The sequence below is a fragment of the Crotalus tigris genome, unplaced genomic scaffold (genome assembly GCF_016545835.1).
Source record: "Crotalus tigris isolate CLP2741 ecotype Arizona unplaced genomic scaffold, ASM1654583v1 scf7180000018510.657491, whole genome shotgun sequence".
Taxonomy (NCBI): Eukaryota; Metazoa; Chordata; class Lepidosauria; order Squamata; family Viperidae; genus Crotalus; species Crotalus tigris.
In genome coordinates this window covers 40,156-61,194 of record NW_024097046.1, presented here as the reverse complement: position 1 = coordinate 61,194, position 21,039 = coordinate 40,156, and the positions used below count along the sequence as shown (strand labels likewise).

The 21,039-nt window shown below is 39.6% G+C and overlaps 1 protein-coding gene across 2 annotated transcripts in view; it reads left to right on the top strand.

Annotated features, from left to right (window-relative positions):
- Positions 1–18,749, top strand: part of LOC120312496 (copper-transporting ATPase 2-like) — a 49,021-nt gene extending 30,272 nt beyond the window's left edge. For both annotated transcript variants that reach the window (XM_039353268.1, XM_039353267.1), the window contains exons 10-21: positions 1,536–1,663; positions 2,896–3,050; positions 3,932–4,066; positions 5,196–5,390; positions 6,247–6,432; positions 8,479–8,665; positions 9,659–9,805; positions 12,477–12,619; positions 14,370–14,573; positions 14,672–14,789; positions 15,638–15,740; positions 17,490–18,749. In XM_039353268.1, the coding sequence (XP_039209202.1) occupies positions 1,536–1,663; positions 2,896–3,050; positions 3,932–4,066; positions 5,196–5,390; positions 6,247–6,432; positions 8,479–8,665; positions 9,659–9,805; positions 12,477–12,619; positions 14,370–14,573; positions 14,672–14,789; positions 15,638–15,740; positions 17,490–17,745 (1,957 nt within the window). In that variant the 3' untranslated portion in view covers positions 17,746–18,749. The remainder of the gene's footprint in view (positions 1–1,535; positions 1,664–2,895; positions 3,051–3,931; positions 4,067–5,195; positions 5,391–6,246; positions 6,433–8,478; positions 8,666–9,658; positions 9,806–12,476; positions 12,620–14,369; positions 14,574–14,671; positions 14,790–15,637; positions 15,741–17,489) is intronic.
- Positions 18,750–21,039: the final 2,290 nt, after the last annotated feature.

Sequence of the window (21,039 nt, the reverse complement as noted above, 5' to 3'; positions counted from 1 at the left end):
TGTTGAAAATCTTTTTATTTTTCTTTCTCTCTGTTTCTCTTATCATTTCCTTTCTCTCCGATGTTCCTGACATCTCTACAGTCCATTTTATCCAATCTGTTTTCTTGTCCTCAGATTTATTTTGTACTCTTAAGGAATAAGTTATTTTTTCCAATTCTTGTAAAAAAAATTTCCATTAGGTCTAAATCATTTTTCCTTGTTTTGTTAAGTTCCATCTTTAAGTCTATTCTCAATTCTATATCCCTTTATCTGTTTTATCTGCTCCTTCTCTGTTGTTGTTTTCTGGGAATTTTTTTGTTGTAGAGTTAACTTAGAAATAGATTGATTTATATTTTCAAAGTTATTTTGGATTTCTTTGTGGTTTATAGTCATTGTTGTTTGAATTAGTTGCAGTATACTATATATCTCCTCCTGTGAAGTATTTGTTTTATTGATATGTTCTTAAAAAGATTTTCTCATTAGTCATATTTGATAGCCTCACTACAATCATTCAGCATTACCATGTAAATCTGAATGGCTGTGCCATTGTTTAGCTGAACATATAAAATAAATGATGTATTTCTTTATTTACTCTTTGTTTTTTTCAAGAAGGCCATCTAGTTTTTATTTAACTGTTTTTACAGGTATAACAAATATGTTAATCTTAGCACTCAAAGGATCTAACAATGTCTGCATTGTATACATCAGACTGAAAACATTTAAATTCAATTTTAATATTTTCCCCTTACATTTTTGAAGTAGATGTATATTATTGTTGTTGTTAGTTGCGAAGTCGTGTCCGACCCATTGCAACCCCATGGACAACGTTCCTCCATGCTTTCCTGTCCTCTACCATCTTCTGGAGTCCATTTAAGCTCACGCCTACTGCTTCAGTGACTTCATCCAGCCACCTCATTCTCTGTCGTCCCCTTCTTCTATTGCTATTGTATATATATATTTTAAAAATTATATGTGCAGTATTATGCATGTTTTTTTCTCTTGTATTTGTTCTAACTCAGTGCTGAGAGTTAATTTTGATGGAAGTGCAATATAAATGTAATTAATATAAATAAAATTTAAATAAATGTGTTTAGTTTTATTCTGTCTTGAAAAGTCAATTGACCACTGCTTTGCAATGACGCACATTACTTGAGTAAGATATAGATTAAATATCTTGAGACAATAAATGTGGTACATGATTGGAAAGAATTCAGATTCCCCAGAATACTGAAATCTGTTGATTTATTAGATTAGCTTCCTTTCATCTAAGAGCTCAAGTGAATAGCCCAGAAACTCAGTGAGTTTCTGAACTTGAAAGTGGAGATGAAACTGATATCGTTGGCCTTAGTTCAGTACTATAATCTTCTGACATATGCAGTCTATACATAAAAATAGTTTTAGAATATTAAAACAACTTACATTTCACATGTGGGTTTTTTATATTTATCTTTGTATATTTACCTTTATTAAGATAGCATAATTTCTTTTGCCTGAAAAAAGCAAGATCTGGGAAAAAAACGTTGCATTGAATTTTAACCGTGAATTTTATCTTACAGAGAAGAGCAAATTTCTGTAGAACTAGTTCAGCGAGGAGATATTGTAAAGGTAGTCCCTGGTGGAAAATTTCCAGTTGATGGAAAAGTGATTGAAGGCAATTCTATGGCCGATGAATCTCTTATAACAGGTAATTCCTTATTTTGAAAGAATAAATAATTTACTTTCCAAAGAGTTGCTGTTGTGCAAGAAAATAGGGTGTGTACGTGTGTAGGGGGGGGAGATGAAATATATCATGGCTAGGTAGCATCTGGAAAAGTAACATCTAGCTGACCTTGATAGATTCGAAGGCTAAACTGGATAAGCCCAGTTTAGTTGGTATTAGAATGGGAGAACCATGTTGGAAGTCAAAAGGTATATGACAGAGTCAGAAATAAAAAAAAAAGATCTCAGAAGATAGAAAGGTGAACCACATTTGTTCTATTCCATTCAAAGAAAACTATATGGATGCACTAAAGCAGTGGTTCTCAACTGTGGGTCGGGACCCCATTTGGGGTCAAATGACCATTTCATGGGGGTCACCAAACAAGGCTGTCCGCCATGTTTTCCCCCTTTTCTTTGGCCACGCTCCTGGCACCCAGTGATGTATAAGTGGTTGGGGATCAGCACAACACGGGGAACTGTATTATGGGGTCGCAGCATTAGAAAGGTTGAGAACCACTGCGCTAAAGGACTTACCACAGTTTGAAGGCAGTTTTACCTCTGAACCTCAAGTTGGACTTCTATCTGTGTTGCCTCAGCCACATATGGTGGCCCAAATCTTATTTGGAAAGAATCCCAGTAGTTTTGGTGCCTGGAGGGAACCAAAGTTAGGAAGGGGATCCCTTTAGCCCCAGATGGATACTTTTGGATCTTATTAATAATTGGGTGAAATCACAAAGTGATCTCCATTAGCCAACATTTTTCCACATCCTTTGGTCCAGAGTTCTTGACACCTATTTCACTATGTACAAGATATATTCGAAGGCATTCCTTGGAATTCAAATTTATTTCCCTAATGAATCGCAGAAAGAATTTAATAAAATCGTTTTGGAAAGAAAACAACTCATGTTATCAGTTTCTGAATAAAGAGTTGTGTTTTGCTGCTTGAGTGGCTTACTTTTTGAGAATGAGATGCATAGGGAACAAAATAGCAAAGCAAAGAAAGAGAACAAAGAGTTATTGTTGGTTGGCTAGGATTCAGTTTCACCAAAGAGCATTTGCAGTTCATCCGCACCTTGATCTTCTTACTTTGCACTGAGACGTGGCTTTCTTCAAAATTCAGGGTATATCTTAATGCACCTCTATTTTTTTTTGTAACTGCCACTATATATGTGAAATGCTATGAAAACATGTTGGTGGATTAACTTATTATATTTATAGGAGAAGCCATGCCAGTTACTAAAAAACCCGGCAGCACGGTTATTGCGGGTTCTCTCAATGCACACGGCTCTGTGCTTGTAAATGCAACTCATGTTGGCTCTGATACCACCCTGGCACAAATTGTGAAACTAGTTGAGGAAGCTCAGATGTCAAAGGTAAAACAAACAAAGTGTTATGTGGCGGTGGGGAGGGTGTTTAAATTCATATGCTGACCTGGGTGTTCAAATTACTAGAAATACTCCAGAACTCTAGTGCAGTGTTTCCCAAACTTGACAATTTTAAGGCATGTGGAGTTCAACTCCCAGAATTCCACAGCCAGCAACGCTGGCTGTGGAATTCTGGGAGTTGAAGTCCACATGCCTTAAAATTGTCAAGTTTGGGAAACACTGCTCTAGTGTATAAAACTAAAACCCACTCTCCTAAAATATTTCTCAAAGTTCTTTCCCTATCCTTCCCCATCTGAGGTCTTCTGAATCCCAGCTTCTGCCAGCATTTGGAGGGCACCTGATTCAGAAAGGCAGTTTTAAATCTAATCCACTGAGTTTGCCTACTTGGTTTATTTTCCTTGCTCAGTTTCACAATACATCCTTAAACCAACTGTTAAATTGCATTGGATGAGATGCCTGCTTACATGGTTTTCTCCAACCTGATCGTATGGGTTAGTTGGTCCTGCTGGATCAGGGAGCCAGTAGGGAACGCAACTGTTATGGATCAAGAGTTGGGAAACCACAGAAGGCCTTTATGATCTTACTGCAGAAAGATCATGTACAGTTGCAATCATTGGGCTTAGGACCTTGTCATCACAGAACTATTGGTTGAAACACCTTCTATAGATTGCTTTAGTCCTTGGAGTCCTGAACATACTTCGTTAGAAGTAAATCCTCTTGTTTCAGTAACAAGCTAAAAGCATTTTAATCAGAGGTGAGAGACTGTATTTCTCTAAACCAGATGTATTTGTAAAATACTTAATTAGATAAGTTTATGCATTTTTTTAATATTGTGCACTAATAAGAACTTACTGTTTTCTGATTTGCAGGCACCCATCCAGCAGCTAGCTGACAGATTTAGTGGTTATTTTGTTCCATTTATCATAATAATTTCAACAGCAACCCTGATAACATGGATTGTAATTGGATTTATACAGTTTGATGTTGTACTGAAATATTTTCCTGTAAGTATTGTTTATTTAATTATAATAATTAGTTAAAGTATTGTAATTACTTGCAATACTTACAATAATTCCAGACAGTTGTTAAAATGGCTTCAGAATGCATTAGTAAGATATAAATAAATTGAGAATATTCAAGAAGAATTAGGTAACAATGAACCACTCAAAGGTTTGTATATGTGTGTGTCTGTCTGTCTGTCCATCCCTGTATCTTTTTTTTTGCAATTATTTAAAAATATTTTTGTAAACATTGGCACATACTTTTAAGATTCCAGGAAACCCAATTCAATGATTCCAGATTCAATATGAACTCCAGGATCCAGACATCTGTCACATTTATCTATTAAATCTGACATTTTCCGATGGTTTTTATTTTTTTATGCTGATTTCCAATGCTGTTTCTTTATGTCTCTGGGGATCAGAAAGAGGAGAAAGGCAAATGGGTTTCTCAAGAACTTAGCTATCCCATTTGAGAATGAAATGCAAAACAATTCACTTGAACATTGTATTACTTCTACCCGTTTGTTATAACATCTCAGTGCCAGGACATGCATTTGTTCTCTTTCTCTCACATTAATATAGTGAGCAAATATTACTATGTGAATTAAACTGATCAACTGCCAGATATCATTTGGGCAAAAGCTGAAGTTTTAATTCTACTGTTACTTTATACAGTTACAGAGCCTTGTTTAGTTTGGGCTGTCAAACAGAACAGCAATCATGAAATTAAGCAGGATGAGGAAATCTTTAGAACTTTGTCACCTTCCAGTGTTTTAGGTTTTTAATTTGTAATCTTCAAATACCCCAAATGCTGCTTAAAAGAATAACTATTAAGCAGGATAATTAAGGACTGGAGCAAAGTGGAAATGATCAGATCTAACTATTAAGAGAAGACAGTATATTCTGAAAAGGCAATTAAATGCAACTGAGAGAATATTTTTATATGGAAGAGTATATTGAAAACAGTTTCAATCAAAAGTGGTAGAGAGACTGAATTTTCACATATAGTGATTTTTCTCCAAAAGACCAGCATAAAGGTGTATGAGAGCACGTTTGTGCATAATGACTAATATAAAAAATTACCAATAACTAAAAATCTCTTGCAAATAAATATGTCTTGCTTTCTTTCTAGAATCACAGCAAACACAACTCAAAAGCCGAAATTATCATACGGTTTGCTTTCCAGACCTCCATCACAGTGCTGTGCATTGCATGTCCTTGTTCTTTGGGCCTGGCTACTCCAACTGCTGTGATGGTGGGCACTGGAGTTGCTGCTCAGAATGGTATTCTAATCAAAGGTGGGAAACCCCTGGAAATGGCACACAAGGTTAATATTGTCATTGCTAGTTTATGACTGTTGTTATTAGTCCTAAACTGGAAGCAATTTATTATAATCTGTAGCACGGTCTTTTTAAACAAACCAAAAAGCAGGCTTACTGTGTATTCCTTTGCATACCTACTGATTAGTAGTCACTAAAATGGTTTCAGAGGCTTGCTATCTTAATGTGCAGTTTAATTGAAATATCTAGAATTTAAGTTTTACATAGGAAATAATTCCAGTTTTTGGTCTTCAGAGAGAGAAATACTGTAGTTATTCTGCTCCTGTCCTTGACATTTGGTTTAGCAGTCAAGGACCAAAATGTGAAACTTTGTCAGACGTAAATGCAAAGATTGATTTGCATTTGAGACATTAGCAGATGTATCAGATAACATTACTAATGGCCCTAATAAAGTCATATACTTCTCAGAGGAAGGTTAGGATAAACTGTTTCTGTATGTGGCCAAGAAAACCTCATGGGTATGTCCATGAGTCATGTTTGACTTGAAAGAGAACTTTACCTAACAAAACATGAAAAACTGAGAATTTACTTAATAAATTGCTCAAAACTGAAGAAGAATAGTAACTTAAGATTTTGGAAATAGGACAATTTGCTTTTGTCTAAAAATTAGATTAATTAGATTGATTAATTAATTATTAGTTAAGATGGCAATGTTTGCCATCCATAAAAAGAGGCACCTTTCCCAAGAAAGAAAAAAGGGCACTATCCTGCCAAAGTCTGGGATTACTTTTCTTACAATATGCCCCAATTTATCAGCAAGCCGGTCCTCTCTGTTACAAAAGAACTATACTTTGGATGTTTCAAATTAGCAAAGTCATTACTTGTCAATATAACTTCTTCCAGGTGAAGACAGTGATGTTTGATAAAACTGGGACTCTGACTTATGGTGTTCCCAGAGTCGTGCGTGTTCTCTTGCTAGGAGACACAGAAGCTACCCTGTCTCTGAAGAAATTCCTTGTTCTCGTTGGTACTGCCGAAGCCAGCAGTGAGCATCCTTTAGGAATGGCTGTTACTCAGTATTGCAAAGAGGTGTGTTCTTTTCATTGACGTCCAGTCCTGCTTCGGGTGGAAAGTTCTGCCTTGGCACATAACAAGCTCTAAAATGGTTTGATTATTAAATCTTATATAAAACATAAGTAGCCTTAAATGTCTTGAATGAGGCAAAAGAAACCACACTGATGTCTTATAGTAATAATAATAATAATAGTAGTAAAGTTGGAAGGGACCTTGGAGGTCATCTAGTCCAACCCCCTGCTCAGGGAGCAAACCCTACACCATTTCGGACAAATGGCTGTCCAGTCTCTTGTTAAAAACTTCCAGTGTTGGAGCATTTACTGCTTCTGGAGGCAGGCTGTTCCACTGATTAATTATTCTCACTGTCAGGAAGTTTCTCCTTAGTTCTAGGTTGCTTCTCTCCTTGATTAGTTTCAACCTGTTGCTTCTTGTCCTGCCTTCAGATGCTTTGGAAAATAGCTTGATTCCCTCTTTATGGCAGCCCCTGAGATATTGGAATACTGCTATCATGTCCCCCCTTGTCCTTCTCTTAGTTAAACTAGACATACCCAATTCTAGCAACCGTTCCTTATATGTTTTAGCCTCCAGTCCCCTAATCATCTTTGTTGCTCTTCTCTGTACTCTTTCTAGAGTCTCAACATCTTTTTTACATCGTGGTGACCAAAACTGGATGCAGTATTCCAAGTGTGGCCTTACCAAGGCATTGTAGAGTGGTATTAATACTTCATGTGATCTTGATTCTATCCCTCTGTTAATGCAGCACTGTGTTCGCCTTTTTGGCAGCTGCAGCACACTGCTGGCTCATATTTAGGTGATTGTCTACTAGGACTCTGAGGTCCCTCTCACAGTTACTACTATTGAGCATGGTGCCACCTATGCTGTACAGGCAGTAGTCATAATTAATATCAGAGAATTGAACCCTCTCAGTTTAAAGAACAGAGAGTTAGCAAGTAACACCTCCCTTCTCCCCAGTTCTTTTGGAAAAATAGTAGTGCTTTTTCCTAGGATGCATTTCTTCAAAGTCAGTACCACCATTTGAGGAAGCTACCTTCTTATGGCCAGATCATTGTGGGCATCCACTTTTTTCAGATTTGTTCTTAAGCATCACTCCTGAGCTGAGTGGAGCCAGGAACATGTGCTGCACAGGGAACCCCTTGGATGTGAACTCCCACCCAATTCCTGTTTAGCTGGCTCAGGGTAATAGCCTGATACAAGAGAGACTTCAGTACTTGAGGGGGCAAAGCTACCAAACTTGATCTAAAATGGAGAGATGAAAGACAGAACCAGAGTTCCCAGCATCCCTCGGTGTTGGCTATCCTGGCTGGATTACCAAGTATTGCAATTCAGTAATTTCATAGGGCCATAATTTCTTAATACTGTCAAATAGACCTAAGCAAGTTAAATATCCCCCAAAGCTATAACTACTTTTTTTGAAAAAGAGAAGGGCTACTTTGCTTTGAGAGAATTTGTGACATTTAAGCCAAGTTCAGCATATCTGTGAGAAACCCTTTATTTTGAACTGTAAAATATTTTTCAAGCCAGTTTATAGTACTAATCTGATTTAAAATTGAAGTAGTATAGTGAGATACATAATTTCAATTTAAAGTACACTTCATTTTGTACATGTTTTTCAAGTTTAAATTTGGGAAAGCTATTATTCTAGAAAGTAACTACATATCATATTAACTTTTTATATTCACATCATTATCATCATCATCATGTGCCATGGTGGTGCAGTAGTTAGAGTGCACTATTGCAGGCTACTTCTGCTGACTGCCAGCTGCCTGCAGTTTGTCAGTTCAAATCTCACCGGCTCAGGGTTGACTCAGCCTTCCATCCTTCCAAGGTCGATAAAATGAGGACCCAGATTGTTGGGAGCAATAGGCTGACTCTGTAAATTACTTAGAGCTGTAAAGCATTGTGAAGTGGTATATAAATCTAATGCTATTGCTATTTCAGAAAAGCTTTTGAAAATTCCTTATTGTTTTAAATGTTTATATTTATGCATGAAAATGAAGCATTTTGCTCTTCAAAGCGATGTTTAAAATATATATTTTACAGGAACTTGGCACAGAGATCCTTGGATGCTGTAAAAATTTTCAGACAGTTCCTGGATGTGGAATAAGCTGTAATGTTAGCAGCACTGAAATCATATTGGGTGATGAGCAGGATGTGATCAGTCTCCGCCCTCATATTTATGGCTTTGATAAAGGTGTTAAAGATCAGACTCCACTTCCCAAAGTAAGGGGTAAGCAAGGTGCTACTTAGAAATGGAGGAGGTTTGCTTAAGGAATTACCTAAGTTACAGTAGGTCCAACCAGCTCATGTTGGCTATGTTCCTGGTTAAAGATGTTAAAAAACTTTTCAAATGCTCTACCAGTCAAAGCTGTGCCATCTTTCCTTCCTGGTTTCATCTTTTCTGGAAAGGAGAAATAGATGGGGAAAACAGATCAAGATTAGATATTGTTTCTTAGGTTTTTTTTAAAAATGAAGAAGACCTCATAAAAGCCTCCAAAGGATTTTTTTTTTTTTAAGGCTTGGATAATAGAGTGCTTTGATCAGTTTAGGAGCTTTTGTAAATCGAGATGGTGAGCAACATGAGCAATACAACCAAGTCTGAAGAGTTGCTGCAATTTCATGTTCTTGCCCCAGTACAGAAAAACACCACACGGTCTGTTTTGAAGAAAGCAAAACTCCATCAAATCGCCCATTTGTTTGTTAGGCAAGGTAGATGCCCAGGAGTGTACAATGATTATCTTAATTCCAGTGTATCTATAAAGTTCCAAGTGAAAGAAGTTTGTCTTAGCCTGGTCAGAATTGTCTGATTATATGTGCTCCATTCTGCATTCCAGTTCCCTTTTGACTTGCAGTCAAAAGTCCTTTCTTCCCTCTGGAATTCAGTTTTTCTTAGTTCCTGGTTCCTCATAGTGCCTTTTAAAAAGATATTTGCTTTGTGTACTCTTTCCTATCTAATTTCAATCATTGCCAAGCAGTAAACGGATCTTATACAAATCTAATTCCACAACACTGTACTTCTCATAACATCTTGAAAGTTTTGAAGAATATTCTGAATTGGCTTGCCAAGACAAGTAAATTGACATTCTATCATCCTTATCAGGTTATATAGGTTGATACCTTTTAAGCAAACAGATTGGAATATCAGTTCTTAAGAAAGCCTCCCCTGTAGCTTATAAAAGTCTTTATTTAAATCCTCACAGTTCTGCCTTCTTATATCTGACAGATACTGCAGTGTCTCAAACTTACTCCGTGTTGATTGGGAATCGGGAGTGGATGAGACGGAATGGCCTGCATATCTCCAGTGATGTTCATGAGGCCATGAGAGATCATGAAATGAAAGGACAGACAGCAATTCTGATGGCTATAAATGGTAGGCTAACTGATCAGGGTTAAAGGAAGATATGTGAGAGGGACCTCGGAGTCCTAGTGGACAATCACCTAAATATGAGCCAGCAGTGTGCTGCAGCTGCCAAAAAAGCCAACACAGTGCTAGGCTGCATTAACAGAGGGATTGAATCAAGATCACGTGAAGTATTAATACCACTCTTCAATGCCTTGGTAAGGCCACACTTGGAATACTGCATCCAGTTTTGGTCACCACGATGTAAACAAGATGTTGAGACTCTAGAAAGAGTACAGAGAAGAGCAACAAAGATGATTAGGGGACTGGAGGCTAAAACATATAAGGAACGGTTGCTAGAATTGGGTATGTCTAGTTTAACGAAGAGAAGGACAAGGGGGGACATGATAGCAGTGTTCCAATATCTCAGGGGCTGCCACAAAGAAGAGGGAGTCAAGCTATTTTCCAAAGCGCCTGAGGGCAGGACAAGAAGCAACGTGTGGAAACTAACCAAAGAGAGAAGCAACCTAGAGCTAAGGAGAAACTTCCTGACTGTTAGAACAATTAACCAGTGGAACAACCTGCCTCCAGAAGCGGTGAAGGCTCCAACACTGGAAGTTTTTAAGAAGAGACTGGGCAGCCATTTGTCCGAAATGATATAGGGTTTCCTGCCTGAGCAGGGGGTTGGATTAGATGACCTCCAAGGTCCCTTCCAACTTTACTACTACTACTACTACTACTGCTGCTGCTGCTGCTGGTGCTGCTACTACTACTACTACTACTACTACTACTACTACTACAACTATTATTATTATTATTATTATTATTATTATTATTATTATTATGTCTTGACTTCCGAAAAATGTGCAAAGCTATGCTACTGGGATGTTGCTCAATCCTGTGGCTAAAAATTCAAATTATGAAGCCGTTGTATGGTAACATCTTTCCCTGTGCTGGTGCCCTCCAGATGCACTGAACATTCACTTCCCTAATTCCTTCTGCTAACATCACCACTGGGTATGCAGGATGGAAAACTACAGGAGATAAAGTCCAGCATCTCCGGAAGACACTAGGCTAGGGAAGGTTACAGTATGGAATACCACATACAGGCAGTCTTCACTAAATGACCATCCATTCAGTGATGATTTGAAATTACAACAGCGCGGAACAAAGGGACTTATGACCTGTATTCAAAGTTACGGCTATTGCAACACCCCTGCCATCACATGATTGTAATCTATGCACTTCACACTTACGATGGATTGTCAAGCACCCTGCAGTCATTGCCATTTTCAATCTTCCTTACCAGCTTCCCCCAGAAAGTCAACCAGGGAAGGTCACAAGGTGCTGTTGCCTGGCTGGTTCCTGGGGAATGGTTGAAAAAGGTCCGTCCTGAAGGCCTTTTTTCAGCCAGCCTGAAAGACTGAAAAAGCTGCTTGGCAGAGGGACTCCACCCTGCATGGGGCCAGAATCTATCTATCAAGCAACTTTTTTGCTTTCAAAGAGGCTGGCTGAAAGAATCCTTCTGCACAGGGAGTGGGAAAAACACCTGTGCTGGGCCGGCTGGCTGAACACAACTTGAATCCCCAAGATCCAAGCCCCATTCAATCTACCCAGAGAAGGAATTTCCTTCACACAGTGCAAGAGCTCTCTCTGCCTCTCTCTGGCAGGCAGCTCTTTCAGTCTCTCTGTCGAGCAGACCTCTTTCCCTGTCTATGGAGAGTCTCAATCATCCAGGTTGTGATTATCCCAAAGATGCTTTTCCAAAAGGCAACTGGGCTTACTTGTTTTCTTCCTTTGAAAATGTTTTGCTTCTCATCCAAGAAGCTTCTTTAGTTACAACTGAAGAAGCTTTTTCGATGATAAGCAAAATACTTTCAAAAGGGAAGAAAAAACAAGCCCAGTTGCCTTTTTTGAAAAAGCACCTTTGGATAACTCCTTCCCTCGGATCTTTCCAAGCCCTGTTCAGCCTGCCTGCAGAAATAGTTTTCTTCTGCACACAGAATGAAAGGGCTGCTTGGAGACGTCGTCTCTCGGACCCTTTGGCGTTTTTTCCTCCGGAATCCACCTCTTTCATTAGCATCCTTCTCCTCTCCAAAGGAGAAAACACTACATACTCTGACCCTCAGTGTTCTGAAGGGCTGAGTCTCAGAGCCTTTCAGAATACTAGCTTCGCTAGCATCTTCCTCTCCAAAGGAGAAAATGCTAACAATTGACATCATTCTCATGATGGTTCAGAAGCTCCTCCAAAGTGCACACTTTGGAGGAGTTGTCCAAACCATTGCAATAATGGGGCCCATGTGCTTGGATGGAGCAGGGCAACAGAAACATAAGTAGACCCTGGTGTAGTGGGGCAGGAGAGGTGTCCCTGCAATGGTGGACCTAGCCAGCTGACACTGCCCAGCCATGGCAGGTTTCCATATACTGATGGTTATTGGATCTTCGTGGGCCTCCCCATCCCGAGATACCCCTGTGTAGTTGCCACCGACCTATGGGGTCACTTAGCAACTGCTACAGGGAGAGCTTAGGTTGCAGTCGTTGAGCAAAGCCATCATGTGGGCACCTCGCTTAATAATCCTAAAAACTTACAACTGAAAGTCCAGGCTTGGTTGTGATTTCAAGTCAAGGACTATTTTGAGCTTCCCAGAGAAACCATAACACAGATCTCATAAATGTAAGTAAAGATATGGTTTTTTTGTAGGTGCGCTTTGTGGCATGATGGCAATAGCAGACACAGTCAAGCCAGAGGCAGCCTTAGCAATGCACATATTGCAGAATATGGGCGTGGATGTGGTGCTTATTACAGGAGACAATAGGAAAACAGCCAAAGCAATTGCAACTCAGGTATGGTTTCTTGTCGAAAAGGTATGCAAGAGAATTATTAACCTTTGTTTGGCTCATTGAATGGGTGCTGAATTTGAAGGTAACCATGCCTTTCATATTTCTTGGAGGTGCTTACAGCATATAAAACTGATTTGCATTCTACAAAATTGATACAATGTGACATCAAAATTGGATTCTACCAATTAATAGGCTGAAACAAGTAGCGCTGGCTTCAGTAGAATAAAATTGGGAGGGTGTACAATGCAATCATTAAAATACACGATAATTCTTTATCCTACTGTTCCTCAAGACAAGTCAGGAATATAACATGACATGTTCCCTCCAATCTTTTGCCAAAAGGTTCTGTGAGACAGGGTAGAAACTGACGTGGAGTCTCATTAAGGTTTGTTACTACATGAGGATTTAAATCCAACTATCCTTATACTAGCGCATGGGTAGGCAACCTTGGCTCTTCTATCACTCGTAGACTTCAACTCCCAAAATTCCTGAGCCAGCATGGCTGGCTCAGGAATTCTGGGAGTTGAAGTCCACGAGTCATAAAAGAGTCAAGGTTGCCTACCCCTGCGCTAGCCTATCAATCTAAGCTAGGGAAATGCAACCCGATATTCTCAAGATTTTTTAGAGTTCACTTCCTATCAAGTCTAGACAGCATTGCAATACCATGTTTGTCAGGATTATATTTCAAAAAAGCTGGGAGGGCCCAGATTAATAATTCCTAGTCCAAATAATATGTTCTACTGGTTATCTTCCAAGCAACCAGACAGAGAAGCCTAAGAGCTAAGTATAAGCCAGTGGTTGCGACCCTATGGCACGCGTGCCAGAGGCGGCACTCGGAACCCTCTCTATGGGCACACGCGCCGTCGCCCCAGCCCCGCCTCCCCCCATGGCCCCCTCCTCACTAGTAGCCCCCCTGGAGGAGAGTCGCCCCCGGGCACAGCCCACACAGAGCAGCACAGCCGAGTACATAGCTGGGCAACAGGGACAAGACTCTGCCCTCACATCCTATAGTGTGCAGATGATGCTGAGGGGTGTGGGCAGAGGGCATGGTGCTGCAGGGCTGCCTGGGCGATCTGCTGCGGTGGGCCATGGATACGGTGCGTGGCCCCATGGGTGAGTGGGGCAGGGGGCGGGCAGGGGCGGAGCAGGCAGGGCAGCAGGCAGAGCAGGGGCGGGGGAGTGGGTTTTGGGCACTCGGTCTCTAAAAGGTTCACCATCACTGGTATAAGTTTTGTGTGGATGGCAGCCCTGGTATGGGTCATTTCCTCCATACTTAAGAGTTACCAGATTTCTAGGGAGAACAGAACAATACTGTACGGTATCTAAATCTGAGTACTGAATTAAAACCCTCGTTTTAAGATGCGTATGGTTCTTTGTGAAACTTTCTGTGCATGTGATAATATTTTTTTAGCAAAGTTTAAAAATCGCCTCTTACAGATTTGTACCTTTTATAATGCCTATTACTTCTGCCTTTCCTCATCCACCCAAAACCTTTAAGAAACCAATATTAAAGCCTTTCCTCTCTGGAAAAGAGGTTGAATATTTGAAAATAGTCATGCCGGCTTTATGCCAGCAGTGAGTTTAGGGATGGTATGTCAGCTCTTCCCTTCACATTTCTCTGGCTATTTTTGAAAACCGATGCCAGACCAGATGATTTAGAAGAGCTCTAAACCCGTATTCATGTATTTTTCTCCCAGGAGATTCTCTTTTTTTATTCATGGATTCAAACAAGAGGGTGTTTTTCTGTATCTAGGTTGGGATCAGAAAAGTATTTGCTGAGGTTCTCCCTTCTCACAAAGTAGCCAAAGTTCAGGAGCTCCAAACTTCTGGAAGAAAAGTTGCCATGGTTGGAGATGGGGTCAATGACTCACCAGCGCTGGCCCAGGCTGATGTTGGCATTGCTATCGGAACAGGCACAGATGTCGCCATTGAAGCAGCAGATGTTGTGCTGATTCATGTGAGCTTACAAAATGAAAAAGGGTGATGGGGAGGTAGGGGAGATTCCTAGGACTTTCTGAGAAATTGGAACAACCCCTCCCCTTTTTTTTGGTACAGAATAATTTGCTTGATGTGGTTGCAAGTATCCATCTATCCAGGAAGACAATGAAGAGAATCCGAATAAACCTAATCCTGGCCTTAATATACAACCTCATTGGCATACCCATAGCAGCAGGTAAATTATTTGTACTATGATTCTCAAGCAGATGGGCTGGTGGAAGGTAAGTAAGAGATTCGTTACTTGTTTAAGCAGTATTGCTTTTCCTGTTATTAAGAGTTGCCTTATAATGTTATGTCCATAATTAATTATTTGAAAGAAAAAAAAGGAGACGGAAAAATGTAAGAGAAGGAAACTCACATCTCAAGACCCTCCTGATTTTGTTGAGTGCTTAAGAAGGAAAATGCACTGTGGTGAAAAAGCTTTTGGCTTAATTAATAATATACTCTTCAGCAGCCTTCTAGTGTTTGATTCTGACCGGCTCAAGGTTGACTCAGCCTTCCATCCTTCTGAGGTTGGTAAAATGAAAACCCAGATTCTTGGAGGGCAATATGCTGACTCTGTAAACCGCTTAGAGAGGGTTGTAAAGCACTGTGAAGCGGTATATAAGTTTAAGTGCTATTGCTAATGCTAAGCAATTGGATTTTAATGTCAAAAATATTCTAGTTTACATAACTTTGACTCATCTTGTTTGACGATGCCAACTAGGACTTTATGAAAGTGGAAGTCCAATGCCTCTGGAAGACAATCAATTGGCTGATGTAAAGTCCCTCTGATAATTGCATGTCAGTTGTGAGCTCCAGTTGTACTGAACTGATGTTATTCTGAGCATGAAAAATAGAAAGCAAACAACAAATTTGTAGAAGAAATACACAAAACATAATTCCATTTTGCAGTAAAACTCCTCAGCTTTGAGCAGACAGGTGATAAGAAAATGATTTAAGACTAAATTCTGCATTCTTAGAGATGCCTACATATAACTTTATTTAAGCAACATTCTAAATTGTGTCTATTTTTTGTGTCAGGAGTATTTATGCCTTTAGGACTTGTGCTACAGCCATGGATGGGGTCAGCTGCAATGGCTGCATCTTCAGTATCCGTATTACTCTCTTCCCTGCAGCTAAAATGGTAAGTTGAGATGTGTTTGAATATTAGTAGCTCGGGTTGGTAGTTGGGCTGTTGGTTTGATCTTCGAGCTTGGCGATTTGGCTGCACTTCGTCTCCATTTGGGGGGGCATCTTCAGTGTGCTTTGAATTGTGCTCGTCTGTCAGAGCACTGGCCTTTAAATACCTTTTTGTGTGAGGTGGTAAGTCATCTCCCAGTCCTGAATGAATGAGTTCTGCCCAATCACCAAATAAGATTGGGGTATCCTTTTCTAAAAACTGTTAAGTTTAGGCTATTAGTAATAATCAAGGCGGATAATGCCTTTCTTCTACCTCTGTCCAGCATCATGCTGGAACTTTCTAAATAAGTTTGCTTGAAGAGGACTGACAGTTTCTAAACATGAGCCATAGTTGCAGTGGCTAGTCTGGTTCTAAGAATCAAAATACTGAGCAAATGCCTTCAACTGCAGGTACTTTTCAGCTTATAATTACAAATGGAACCAGAGTTTTGATCATGTCGAGGAATCCACTTGACTGGACTAAATTTTGCAACTGTTTTTATAGCAGTTGTTAAGTGAATCCTGCAGGCGTATGTCTATATCAGTTCTCTTGGATGGGTACTTTTTGCTACAAACTAGCAAAAAAATCCCAGGAAATGATTAAAAAAAAACCTTGTGGTCACAGGATTAAGGGACACTGCAATCAGTTTTAAATTTGAGCCAGTTGCCAAGTGCCCGAAATGTGCTCATGTGACCATGGGGTGGGAGTGGGGGGGCAACATTTTATGATAAAGAAGTGTTTTGTGAACTGCAATGCACCCTTCCAAGGCCATCTTAACTCCAAATGGTCATTAAACGACTGGCCATTAAGTTGAGAACTAACTTCACCACTGTTGACATGTTGGTGCAAGACATGATGATATTGGTGATAAGGCAGATTGTGTCTACTCCACCCGCTTGGCTTGATGTTTTTCACAAATTAGGCGCTCAGCAATCCAAAATCAAGACATGGATTAATTAACAAATCAAGAGCTCTTCTGGCTAGCCCAGGGGTAGGCAACTTTGGCTCTTTTATGACTCGTGGACTTTAACTCCCAGAATTCCTGAGCCAGCATGGCTCAGCTTGGAAACCTCTCCCTTTCCCCTCAGTATGGCTGGCTCAGGAATTCTGGGAGTTGAAGTCCATGAGTCATAAAAGAGCCAAGGTTGCCTACCCCTGGGCTAGAGAAACCTAGTCCTTATATCTTCTTCAATTCAACAGTCCCATTTCTAAATAGACTCGTGATTTGCAGATTATAGGTAGTCCTTGATATACAACTACAATTGAGCCCCAAATTTCTGTTGCTAAGTGAGACATTTGTTAAGTGAGTTTTGCCCCATTTTACAACCTTTCTTGCCACACCTTGTTAAGCGAATCACTGCAGTTGTTAGTAACATGGCGGTTAAGTGACTCTGCCTTCCCCATTGACCATGCTTGTCAGAAGGTCGCAAAAAGTGATCAAGTGACCCCTGGGACACTCCAACCGTCCTAAATATGAACCAGTTGTCAGGCATCTGATATTTTGATCACATGACCATGGGGACACTGCAACAGCTGTAAATGTGAAAAACAGTCAGAAGTCACTTTTGTCAGTGCCATTGTAACTTTCCACGGTCACGAAATGAACTGTTGTAACTGAGGACTACCTGTACTAGTATTTGCTAGGCAGCTGCCACATCCAACTCTGTGCTTCTATTGGAAATATATTTGTTTGTATTTATTCTATTTCTATAGTTACAAGAAAACTGTCCTGGAAAAATATGAAGCTGAGGCTCAAGGCTGCATGAAGCCACTGACTCCTTCCCAAATTAGTGTCCATATTGGGATGGATGACCGGAGACAAAAACCTCCCAAATTAGCCACCTGGGACAATATCAGTCAAGTGTCTCTCTGTTCCCTGACTTCAGACATGGCATCAGTTGACTTGGAGGCTGAAGCAGACAAATGGTCATTGCTCACCAACAATCAGGATGAAGACCAATATATTTAAAGGCTATAATCTGATACTGAGCAGCAGGTTTCAAGGATGGGACTAAGAGCAGCTTAAGATTCTGTTTCTGGAGCATCTACAGAGAAGTGCGTTTGGTGTGCACTGGCTGCCTGTTCTCATTTGAATGGAGGAGTGTACTTTCAACTGATCCTGGTGGCTCCTGGATTAGGTTAGGGGCTAATTATAATGTGTGATTCAAACTATAGAGCAGTGCTTGCATTTCAGTACCAAATACTGAATACCACATGTTTAGATCAATATCAGAAAAGCCATATACTCATAAAGGTCAGAATAAGATTGTTGAAATGAATGATCAGGCTGGTTATACTTGAGGGAGGGACATGGAGGAGAAGTAATCATACTCTTTAGGACAGAGGTCCCTAACCCCTGGTCCGTGGACCAACACTGGGCCGCAGCATACCGCGCAAAGAAGTGAAGCCCCATCTGCTGAATGCAGGCAGCACACGAAACCACACCCCCTCTGGTCTGTGGAAAAATCTTTCTCCACAGAACCGGTCCCTGGTGCCCAAAACGTTGGGGGCCTCTGCTTTAGGATATGCAGTATATTCATATTTGCAGTCTGTTTTTACTGCTTTCTCTTAAAGAAGACAAAATAAAAGAGAAGCACAAAACCTTCAGGCTTATTCATATCATGTGCATTTTATAATAGTGGATCAAGCAACGTATGGAAAGTTGTTCCATATATTTTGTTTCCTCTTAATGATGCTGAATCCCATGTTCTGTATCTCCCTCAAGTTCCATAAAAAGGCAAATGTTTCATGTTTCAGAAGGCAACAAAAGTAGAGTATTGTTAGGTGTGGCAGTTCCCTAAACATTCTAATAAGAATTTATATTTATCTTTTTTTAATATTGGAATTAGAGCAGTGCTCCAAATATTGGAAAATAGGCATGGAAGTTTTTTTTTAAAAAAATTATAATTAAACAAATTCTAGTAAATAAATCCATTCTTTTTCCTAAGTGAAATAAATAAACCCATCTTTATATACCTGGTTCAAAAAATAATTATTTACAATCTCTAATTTCTTCTCTAATTTCTTTTATAATTTCATCCAATTTTTCATTGCACTTCATGCGGTTCAGTTATTGTAGATATATAACTGCAGCATCTTACCTTAAAAAATAAATCCACATTTGCCATTTGTTTATGAAATCTGCACACTTTAATTCAAATTACCATCAGAAGTCAGAGAGGGAGGGGCTAAATAAATATTTGTAATGAACCTGGCACTATGGATCAGAAATTTTCATAAAAAAAAATAACTTTATTGTCATTGTATGTGTATACACAGTATACACATACAACGAAATTTACGTGACACCCAAAGACCAGGTCCCACACACATAATCCCCAAACACACTCCCACCCACCACAATTCCCCACCCCTAAAACCACCCAACATCCACCCAACAGACCAAGTAATACTATCCAACAGTTCATTGATGGTGGCCCTTTAATTCACTATTAAATGCAATTATAGCTCTGGGATAAAAACTATTCAGAAAACGTGTGGTCCGAGTTTTAAATGTTCTATATCTTCTGCCAGAAGGCAACAGTCCAAAGAGATTGTAAGCAGGATGGGAAGAGTCTCTGAGAATGTTATGCAACTTCCTCAAACAGCGAGATTCGAAGATGTTGTCCAGGGCTGGTAGCTGGAGTCCGATAATATTCTGGGGGGTGGTGGTGGTTTAATAATTCTCTGTAGAGCTTTTTTATCTGCTACAGAGCTACTCCCATACCATGCAAGAATGCCATATGTCAGGACACTCTCAATGGCGCTGTGATAGTAGGACAGAAGTAGATGCTGAGATAGATTTATCTTCCTGAGCATTCTCAGGAAATACAGCCTCTTCTGTGCCTTCTTCACAAGCATGTTAACATTCATAGTCCATGAGAGGTCCTCTGAGATATAAGTGCCCAGAAATTTAAAACTACCCACCCTCTCCACCTCCTCACCATTTATGTACAATGGTAGATGTGCATCTCTCTTCCTTCTGAAGTCAATTATAAGTTCTTTAGTTTTTGTGGTGTTAAGTGTGAGATTATTTTCATTACACCACAATGTCAGCCCTTGTAGCTTTTATATAATAGTAAATGCTGGGAGTGTTGAAACTTGGAATGTGGAAAGGGACAAGCAGCTGAAATCATTGCTTCACCATGAAAGTCTGTGCTGTATTTAGTCAGCTGGAATTTATCTCAAAATTGCAAAACAAAGTTGCCCAGTGTGTAAGAGCTGGGGATAGTGAATTGTGGAGTTTTATATTCCTGAAATGGAATATTTAAATCCAGTAATTCCATCACCAGTGGTGGTGCTCTTATAGTCTTGGGTACTCTTCTCTCCCGTGATGATTGTCTGTCAAATGGCATTAAAATAGTAATAAAAATACTTTCCTTATTCCAAACATACTCAATCTTACCATCACTATAACGCAATATTAAATGCATATTAATGTATATTAAAACACATTTATTTTAGCTAGAGTGCAAGCAATGAATGCAAACCCCAAAGGTGCTTTTTCAAAAAGCAACTGGACTTTCCTGGGTTTTTTTTTTTTCTTCAGAACTGAAGAAGCTTCTTGGATGAGAAGCAAAACATTTAAAACCAAGAAAGTCCACTTGCCTTTTGAAAAAGTCCACTTGCCTTTGGAACAACCATGACCTGGAAGACTGAGAATCTTCATAAACAAGGAATATGGAGATCGATACATCCATGGATGATTCTCTCCCAGCAGCATTGCAAAAAATAACGAGAGCCCCTTGAAATTGTGACTCTTCTTTGTACTACTGTAGTTCGCCAATTGCTTCACTTCCTCCACTGCATTGTACCTTACTGAAGAAACTTCAAAATTAGCCTGAAAATAACATTTGCATTCCTCTGTGAAATTCTCATTTAAGCTCTGTTCTGGGAATAGCTACTCAAGACAAAGGTACTTGTAGCTACTATACGGCACTTGTGCGCTGCCCAAATTCATTGCCCATGAAGATGTAATGAATCACAAGATCATTCTCAGCCCCCCTGTGTAATGACCTGGACAATCTGCAGGCGAATACTAGGGAAAGAAATGTGTTATATTTGCATCCTCCCTAAGGAGTTTCTCTTGCTTTGAAAACTGAATAAAAATTGAAGGAAGACTCTGAGAAGCATCTGATTTTCTTAGTACGAACGAGGAAACTAACAAAAATAATTGTTGGGATAATAGTTGGTTGCTAAAGCCTTGTTCAAATATGTCTCAGGATTGTAGTCTTCAAATCAAAGCAAATAGGTAATAATAAAG